Genomic DNA, 10,000 nt, shown 5'->3' on the forward strand with positions numbered 1-10,000 from the left:
TGTATGTCCTGACATCATTATTAATTATTTTATCTTGTAGTATAATCTCGTTTATCTAGATGTACAATCTGTCTGCATGCATATTCATTGCAAAATGTTTAATGAATAAATGTAGGAAATTATCTTTATTTATTATGTTTTGTCTTTTTTCAACGCTTTTCTATTTTATGAGCCACTGGCATAATATAATTATGAGTTGTGTTTCTGTAAAGAAGATGCCAAAATGATGTAAGTGAAGAGGTTTAACATAAGACTTCCAATGTTCTTTGATGTGGCAATAAAAAGTCATTTTAATGTAAATAGAGAATAATATGCAAATGGAAATGTTTAACAACAGGAAATGAACGGCATCTGTTACAACACTATCTGGGAGACACTGACGGACCTGCAGGGTCATATAGCACAGTATGTTCCAGGGCAGCCTCCAGACCCCCATGACAGGAGGTTCTTGACTTTTGTTTGCCAGAAGAAGAATGTAATAGTTGTGAACCATTTTAATGATGCCATTAAATAATTCCCATAACGCTTAACTAAAACGCGCTGGTAGCACGGGTCTGATCATGTCACAAACATGTATTTGAATGGTCAGTCAGTTTAGGGAAATGGGTGGGAGGCCATCAGATGTCCTGTGTATTTCGCTACATACTCCACCTCAGTTACTCTGGTGTGCAACCACAGTCACGAGTCTGACGAGCCAGATTTATTATTAAATGTGTGTAGGTCTAAATGTACCTGCCTTAAGTGCTCATCCGAGAGGATAACCCAAGTCTTCAAACTCTGTCGTTAATAGGACAAGTGAAAGCTGAACCAGTTAATTATCTGAACGCATGGGACCTGGCCCATGCTTCCAACCAGTGGAGCCAGTTGGCTAGTTCAAACCGCCAACTTAATGTTTAACCTGCCACACTGTCTTAATAAGCAACATCCATCTGATAGCCAAGCAGGTGAATTCAAGCCAAACCACAAAACCCTGCTTACCAATCATTGAAAGGCTTCCACCTGGGACTCTATACACGATTTGATTGGCCTGCTAGAAGTTTTAATTTCGAGCTCATGCTTCAAACGTGGAAGTCATAAACTAGCCCTGGCAGCAAATGTGATTAGTTACTTGGGTGCGCCTAGATTTCTAGGCTAAGAACATGGGAGACGGCAGCAACCACTGCCTCAGATGTAATATCTTTCTTTCTTTCTTATTCTTTCATTCTTTCTTTGTCCTTTCATCATTTTTCTTCCTTTCTGATTCCTTCTCCCCCTCCCCCTCTCTCTCTGTCTATGTTTTTCTCCTCTCTGTGGGAGAATGTGAGTTCTCTGTCTCCCCTCCTCTCCCTCTCCTCCCTCTCTCTCCTCTCTCCTCTCTCTCTCTCCCTCTCTCCCTCCTCTCTCTCCTCTCTCCTCCTCTCTCTCTCTCCCTCTCTCCTCTCTCTCTCTCTCTCCCTCCTCTCTCTCCCTCTCCCTCTCTCCCTCTCCTCTCTCTCCTCTCTCTCCCTCTCTCTCTCCTCCTCTCTCCCTCCTCTCTCTCCCTCTCCCTCTCTCTCCCTCTCTCTCTCCCTGTATGTGCTGTTTTCTGTGTTTCTGTGCCTCACGTGGGAGTATTTCTGTCACTGTGGCATATGTACCCTCCCCCGCTTCGTCCCCCTCCTCTCCCCTCCTCTCCCCTCCTCTCTCTCCCCTCCTCTCTCTCCCTCTCCCTCCTCTCCCCCTCCTCTCCCCCTCCTCTCCCCCTCCTCTCCCCCTCCTCTCCCCCTCCTCTCCCCTCCTCTCCCTCTCTCCTCCTCTCTCCCTCCCTCTCCCTCCCTCTCCCTCCTCTCCCCCTCCCTTCGTCCCCTCCCCTCCTCTCCCCCTCCCTTCGTCCCCTCCCTTCGTCCCCTCCCCTCCTCTCCCTCTCTCCCTCCTCTCTCTCTCCCTCTCTCTCTCCTCTCTCCCTCTCTCCCCTCTCTTCAGGCATGTGTTTGTGTGTGTGTGTGTGTGTGTGTGTGCATGTGTGTGTGTGTGTGTGTGTGTGTGTGTGCATGTGTGTGTGTGTGTGTGTGTGTGTGTGTGTGTGTGTGCATGTGTGTGTGTGTGTGTGTGTGTGTGTGTGTGTGTGTGTGTGTGTGTGTGCATGTGTGTGTGTGTGTGTGTGTGTGTGTGTGTGTGTGTGTGCATGTGTGTGTGTGTGTGTGTGTGTGTGTGCGCGCACGCTCTTCTCTCTGTCTGTCTCTCTCCCACCCTCTCTCTCTTTCTCCCTGTGTTGCACGTGCCCAGTGTGATACAGAGCTCTAACCTTACTTCACAAACAAGCCATCGCACCGACTCCCCTAACCACATCTAAAACCACTCAAATTGTGTCCACAGGAAGTCAGCATACACTTTCATGACTTTGAAACTGTATACTGTGCTGCTTATGAAAGCATTGACTGACAGTAGATCTTTCCATTCATCCCCTTTATAATGATCCAGCAAGTGTGAAGTCAGGACAAACCACTGGATGAAATCAATTCCCCACAGCATTTCAGGATTAGTGCAAAAGCAGACAAAGCAGATCGCCTACAATGCAAAAGAATATGAACCGTAGCCGGGGTCTCCCACACCTCAAACCCGACCAACAGGTGCATTCTATCTCAACACACTCAGACAAAACAATCAGACTTTGTTTTTGGTCACAGGACCATTTCATAAAAACAATTTTAGAAACCTTTTCTGACCTAGGAAGTAAATAAACAGCTTTGAGTTTATTTGTTGCTTTTCTACATTCTTCTCCTCTGGATATCTAATGAACAGTGGCTGGCTGGCTGGCTGGTGTGACTCCAGGCGTGGGGGTGTGTGGGTTCAGCTCCTGAGAGGATCGGAGAAGAGGAGAGGAGAGGAGATCAATCCTTCATTGACTCTGTCAGCATTATGATGCGAGGGTAATTAAAAGCCCAGGGGAGGCCGGTCGGTCCTCTTTGGGAGACTTCTGCACTGGCCTGCACTGGACGAGTAAAGCACAAGTGCTGCCTGGTTAGCCTGGTCGCTAACCTGCCGCTTATCAGCAGCAGCTCAGGCCATGCTGGGTCTTTGATTTAACACACACTCAAGCTACAAATATATATAATGCCATGTGTATTGAGGCATATGAAGATGAAAATGAACATTTAAAGAAAATAGTATCAGCTTTTTTAGGGGAGTTTTATTAAATATTTAGTCAGCCAGTGGCATCTATTTAGGTATTAGCCAATAGGTGAGTGGAGTTTATGTTATTGTAAGCATGGGGAGAGGAGATCCTAGGAGTCTCTGCTTGCATTTGATAGGCTCCCCAGATGGAGTCCCAAAAATGGGTCCCCATGCACTTAGTATGATGTGGACATGACATATTGACTAACTTGTCTGGCTATGGATTAAACATTAGATTGTTAAGAGAAAATGAAAGATGGAGCCGGCTACAAAAGCAAGCCCAGTGAAACAAGGCAATAGGGTGCAACGTTTGCAATAGGCACATTGATATGACTACTGTAAGGCACTCTGCTGGTTAACATCAGCTGATATGCTTGTGTGTGTGTGTGTATGCATGTGTGTGTGTGTGTGTGTGTGTGTGTGTGTGCATGTGTGTGTGTGTGTGTGTGTGTGTGTGTGTGTGTGTGTGCATGTGTGTGTGTGTGTGTGTGTGTGTGTGTGTGTGTGTGTGTGTGTGTGCATGTGTGTGTGTGTGTGTGTGTGTGTGTGTGTGTGTGTGTGCATGTGTGTGTGTGTGTGTGTGTGTGGCAAGGCATCGCTCTTCTCTCTGTCTGTTCCCTCCCACCCTCTCTCTTTCTCCCTGTGTTGCACGTGCCCAGTGTGATACAGAGCTCTAACCTTACTTCACAAACAAGCCATCGCACCGACTCCCCTAACCACATCTAAAACCACTCAAATTGTGTCCACAGGAAGTCAGCATACACTTTCATGACTTTGAAGCACAACATACTGTAGCACAACGAAGAAAACGTGTTATTTGACAAATGAATCTTTTCCATTGGTCCCCTTTATAATATTGATCCAGCAAGTGTGAAGTCAGGACAAACCACTGGATGAAATCAATTCCCCACAGCATTTCAGGATTAGTGCAAAAGCAGACAAAGCAGATCGCCTACAATGCAAAAGAATATGAACCGTAGCCGGGGTCTCCCACACCTCAAACCCGACCAACAGGTGCATTCTATCTCAACACACTCAGACAAAACAATCAGACTTTGTTTTTGGTCACAGGACCATTTCATAAAACAATTTTAGAAACCTTTTCTGACCTAGGAGAAGTAAATAAACAGCTTTGAGTTTATTTGTTGCTTTTCTACATTCTTCTCCTCTGGATATCTAATGAACAGTGGCTGGCTGGCTGGCTGGTGTGACTCCAGGCGTGGGGAATTGTGTGGGTTCAGCTCCTGAGAGGATCGGAGAAGAGGAGAGGAGAGGAGATCAATCCTTCATTGACTCTGTCAGCATTATGATGCGAGGGTAATTAAAAGCCCCAGGGAGGCCGGTCGGTCCTCTTTGGGAGACTTCTGCACTGGCCTGCACTGGACCGAGTAAAGCACAAGTGCTGCCTGGTTAGCCTGGTCGCTAACCACCAACCGCCCTATCAGCAGCAGCTCAGGCCATGCTAGGTCTTTGAAGTTTAACTTACACACTCAAGCTACAAATATATATAATGCCATGTGTATTGAGGCATATGAAGATGAAAATGAACATTTAAAGAAAATAGTATCAGCTTTTAGGGGAGTTTTTTATTAAATATTTAGTCAGCCAGTGTGTACATCTATTTAGGTATTAGCCAATAGGTGAGTGGAGTTTATGTTATTGTAAGCATGGGGAGAGAGGAGGTCCCTAGAGGAGTCTGCTTGCATTTGATAGGCTCCCCAGATGGAGTCCCAAAAAATAGGTCCCCCATGCACTTAGCTATGATATTGGACATGACATATTGACTAACTTGTCTGGCTTCATGGATTAAACATTAGATTGTTTAAAATGAAAGATGGAGCCGAGCGCACAAGCAAGCCCAGTGTAAAACAGCGAAAGGGGAGCAATAGGGTGCACGCGTTTGGCCATGGAGAACGTGATATCGACTACACTCGCAGGCACTCTGCTGGTTGGCATCGCTGATATGCTTGTGTGTGTGTCTGCATGCATGTGCATGTGATAGTGTGTGTGTGTGTGTGTGTGTGTGTGAGTGTGAGAGAGAGAGAGAGAGAGAAAGAGAGAGAGAATGTGTCTGTTAGTGTGAGTGTGTGTGTATGTGTGTGTGTGTGAGAGAGAGAGAGAAAGAGAGTGTGTGTGTGTGTGTGTGTGTTTGTGAGTGTGTGTGTGTGTGTATCTGTGTGTGGGGCGGGTGATGCTGTTTTGAACAATTGCTTGATAAGATGCCATGGGGCATTGTCCCGTCGGTTTCAGATCAATTCCTGCATCCTGTGAACAGAGCATGCAAAGGCTCCCGGGAGCAGTGAGTCCAGTTAGCATTCCACGGGTACAGGCAGTGGCCGTGCATACGGCTAAATTTAGACGCTAATTTTCACTCCGAACGTGACATGAATGACTGATCACAGACCGTTTTGGAATTATGCTGACAAAGGACAAAGAAAAATACACCTCCCGTTGATAGGTAGGTTTTGTTTTATTTGTTTGTTTGTCTATTTATATGATTTGTTTGTTTTCTTTCTTGCATGTTTGTTGGCTTGTTTGTTTGTCTGTTTATTTTATCCACATCCTCATAATTGAATATCTAATAAGAAGATCTAAATGTAGCAGTTTATCCTCTTGATCTTAGATATCCTCCATTCTAGATTTGGAGCATTTTGTTTGCTTGTTGTTGTTGTATTGTTTGTTTGTTGACATCTGTTTTTTCTTGCCTGCTGTTGTTTTTTTTCCTGCTGGTCGCTGGCAGCACCGACATGTGGTAGGGAACATGGGGGACTGGAACCTGCTGGGGAGCATTCTAGAGGAAGTCCACGTCCACTCCACCATCGTGGGCAAGATCTGGCTGACCATCCTCTTCATCTTCCGCATGCTGGTGCTCGGTGTGGCGGCCGAGGACGTCTGGGTGGACGAGCAGAGCCAGTTCGTGTGCAACACGGAGCAGCCGGGCTGCAAGAACGTCTGCTACGACCGCGCCTTCCCCATCTCGCTCATCCGCTTCTGGGTGCTGCAGATCGTCTTCGTCCTCGCCTCGCCTGCCTACATGGGCCACTGGCCACCGCACCGGGCGCGCTACCGGAAGGAAGGGCGCCACCAAGGAGGAAGGTCCAGCTGCGGGCCGAGCTGGAGGAGATGGAGCCCCTGCTGGACGAGCACAGGAAGCTGGAGAAGGAGCTCAAGAGACTGGAGGAGCAGAAGAGGGTGAAGAAAGCTCCTCTGCAGGGCTCGCTCCTCCGCACGTACGTCATTCATATCCTAACCCGATCAATGGTGGAGGTGGGCTTCATAGTGGCTCAATATATCTTATACGGCATTGGCCTGAATCCCTTGTACAAGTGTGAGACTTTGCCCTGTCCCAACATGGTGGACTGTTACGTCTCCCGGCCGACGGAGAAGACGATCTTCATGGTGTTCATGATTGTGATCGCGTGCGTGTCCCTGTTCCTGAACCTGATGGAGATATCGCACCTGGGTGTGAGGAAGATCAAGCAGACGTTGTCGGGGCTGCAGTCGGCCGGCGGTCACAGCGGCGGCGGAGGTGGAGGGGACAGCCCTGGCCACCTGCCCTACAAGCCCGGCCTGCAGCAGCTGTGCGTGGTCACTAACATGTCCCCGCAGAAGAAGTACCCCACGCTGGGGCAGACGAGCTACACGCACGAGTGCCACGGCGAGCCGCCTCCGCTCTACCTGGCCGCCATGGACGCCATACCCGGCGAGATGCAGAGGGACAACAGCATCGACGAGGGCGGAGGAGGTGGAGGCGGAGCTGGAGGCGGAGGCTGTGGTGGGGGCAGCGGTTACCCCGTCTCCTGCTTTGCCCAGCAGCCTCGGCAGCTGCGCTTGGCCAGCCAGGGCCGCATCCAGGGCCTGCGCTTCCAGATGCCCCTGGAGCAGCCGCCGCTGGGCCTGCAGCACGGCATCTCCGAGAGCCAGTCCCAGCTCCTGCACTCCCACCACCAGCAGGACCAGCAGCAGCTCTCCCAGCATCAGCTCCAGCAGGGTGGTGCCAGCGAGGCCGTGGGGGAGAGCCATGGCCGGCTGGTAGGCTTGTCCCATCATCAGCAGCAGCAGCAGCAGCAGACCCACGAGTGTCCTCACCCTGGCGGCCCCCTGCAGGCCAACTACCTCTCCATGCCCGCTCTGCCCACGCAGCTGACCCAGCACCTGACCCAGCACCGGCCCAGTCGCGTCCTGGACATGCTGGAGGCCCGGAGGGACTCGTCGGACAGAGACGTGCTCTACCCGCCGCACCCGCGCAAGGCCAGCTTCATGGCACGGCTGCCCTCGGACAGCGGCACGTCAGACGTGTCCAGCTGCCCGTCCAGCCAGAGTTTGGAGTCGGAGCTGGGCTCTCTCAACAACGTGCCCATGAACCCGCCCGGGGGACGCAGAATGTCAATGGCAAGTAAAGCCATGCGACTAAAGGCTTCTGACCTACTGGTTTAGAGAGGGAGCGGTCAGTTGCTCTCTATGTCTTTTTGTAGCATATTGTTACACTCTGTTTACCCATAGGGCCATAGGAATGTTCAGTGTGTGCCGTTTATCTGACAATGTGCGTTGATGACATAGACTATATTCAACATTTGTTGCCTGAGATAACAAATAAACAGAATTTAGCCGATGACACTCCTTTTTAAAAAGATGTTTCTAAAATGCCACTGCATAACGACGACGTTATTTCTCTTTCAGAGCGTATTCTTGGACATTTCATCCATTATGAAAAAGTGAACAGACTGACTAGGAGGCCTAGCGGATGCTGACACGATGTCTCCGTGCAGAAGCGAATGAAAGGAGTTATCAGTGGCAAAGACTTCAATCTGCTGTCCTAGAAACGCATTGGCACTAAAGCCAACAACTTCAAGCTTTTATTTTCATTTGTTTTGTTTTGTTTTTTTAAGGTTCATGTGCTTTTCTACTGAGATTTTTAGATTTTAGCACCTTAAAAAAACCTGAGAGCAGCGAGTGAGAAAGAGAGAAATACAAAAACAATCTGTCCGTTGCCAGGGCAACGGACAAGCACATCAAAGACCTCAGGACTGAGGATAACTGAACAAAACGCAGGAACTTACAAGCATGAAATGTGATGTAAGCCTCAAGACTTGAGACGTGGAGGAGAGGTTCTGAACTACTAATGAACTTTGACAACACACACACACACACACACACACACACACACAAACATGTTCTTTGTTGATTGTACTGCTGGAAACAGTGACAGTAAGAGATATGCTGTACTGCCATGGGAATGCAAAGCAAAATTCTATTAAAAATGTTTTTTTTCTTTAAACAAAAAGCAGTTGAGTATTTGTTGATGTTTGCATGCCGTTTTGAGAAAAAAAAATCAAATCTGTTTTCAACCGATCCTTATTTACATACTTTGGTAGTGTCATATACAACAACAATTTGGTCGTATCAGCTTCACTCGCTTCATAAATGTCGAACTATTTACACTATTCAACATTACGAAAAAGGATTAGTAACCAGGGTTGATATTTATTTGGATTCAAACAACATAATCAAATTCTCTGCATTGCATAACAAACACGATCACAATCATCCACTTAAGAGTGCTTTGACCAATGACAGATGAGGTATATTAGAATTGAGCAGGTAACTTATTACCATTTTGACAGGAACCACAGTTGATGCTTGCATTCATTGTGGTGTTTCTTTATCATCTCACACTGTTGTTCAAAGGCAAGTGAGGCTACCAGGGAAGAACGTGCTATTTACAAACAACTGGTTATGAATATATTACACAATCAGACATTGACATTTGGAATTACCTACAAAAGCTGTAAACGTTCTCTGGTGCGCCATCACCAGATTGGCTGCTCAGGTAAATAAAGGTCCAATCAAATCTTAGGAGTCCAATATTCCCAAGCAAACATTTCCGAGAAAAGTGGAGAAAGTTTCTAGTTTCCTGATCTCTTGGTATTGTGGTCCATTAGTAGCTATTTTCCCTACCAAAAGGTGATCGTAAAACATCACAAGTAAACATTTCACAAGACTTTTGAGAAACACTGAAATAAATAGCAGTTACGCACTACATAGCAGATATATCAGATCTGATGGTTTGCAAATGTGCTTGCGGTATTAAACAGTTGATTCCTGAGTAACTTTGGTCACATTATAAAAAACAACACATGGTGCGTCGTGATGATATAAAAGACTGTGTGTGTGTGTGTGTGTGTAATGTGTGGAATGGCACACTTGTAAGATTCGAAACAGAACTCCAGAATTTAGAACACTTGGGTGTCATCCATAAAACTGTATGGTGGTGTAAAGCTTACAAAAAAGATACTTGATCACTGCTCTGCTTCAACCCTCTCTGCTAACAATGTCAATTGAAAATGTCTACATCTACTGAGTAAATGCAAACATATATAAGAGGAAGACTGTTGTTTGTTTTAGTTGAATTACTAGATTGATGTTTTGGTCAAAGTTAATCGTTAGCTTGATGATAACCTAGCTGGCAAGTACACCAAGGCTGTAGGTGTTAAAGGAATAACACACTGGCAATTACACCAAGGCTGCACAGTAGGTTTTCCCTGTGGATCAGCATGTGGACCATAGTCAACAGGGACTGTACTGTAGCTATGATACATTTATGATATTTCCCATGGCCTTTGTATAGCTGTCTTGAAATAGGACACCTTTCAAGCTATTTTTCTTTGTATTTTTCCAGTAGCTACATAAAAATCTAGTATCAATTAAACAGTTTTAACTCTATTTTTGTTTTTCAAACACAATCACAAAACAATCACAAAGATGTCATGACCCTTGCTTTGCTCTGAAACATCAAATCTAACTAAAAACACCCACAATATGTTTCTCATGCTTACCAAAAAAGATTCCCATGTGTAGCTCATTTGGT

General features: G+C 46.7%; 1 protein-coding gene across 1 annotated transcript; it reads left to right on the plus strand.

The window, feature by feature from the left end:
- The first annotated feature begins 5,364 nt into the window (after positions 1 to 5,364).
- On the plus strand, positions 5,365 to 7,605 carry gja10a (gap junction protein alpha 10 a). Its single transcript, XM_048252191.1, is given in 3 exon segments — positions 5,365 to 5,590; positions 5,873 to 6,217; positions 6,220 to 7,605. Coding segments are annotated over 2 exon segments (1,674 nt in total). The 5' UTR covers positions 5,365 to 5,590; positions 5,873 to 5,893; the 3' UTR covers positions 7,570 to 7,605.
- The last annotated feature ends 2,395 nt before the right edge of the window (positions 7,606 to 10,000 follow it).

Source organism: Alosa alosa, chromosome 1 (assembly GCF_017589495.1).
Source record: "Alosa alosa isolate M-15738 ecotype Scorff River chromosome 1, AALO_Geno_1.1, whole genome shotgun sequence".
Taxonomy (NCBI): Eukaryota; Metazoa; Chordata; class Actinopteri; order Clupeiformes; family Clupeidae; genus Alosa; species Alosa alosa.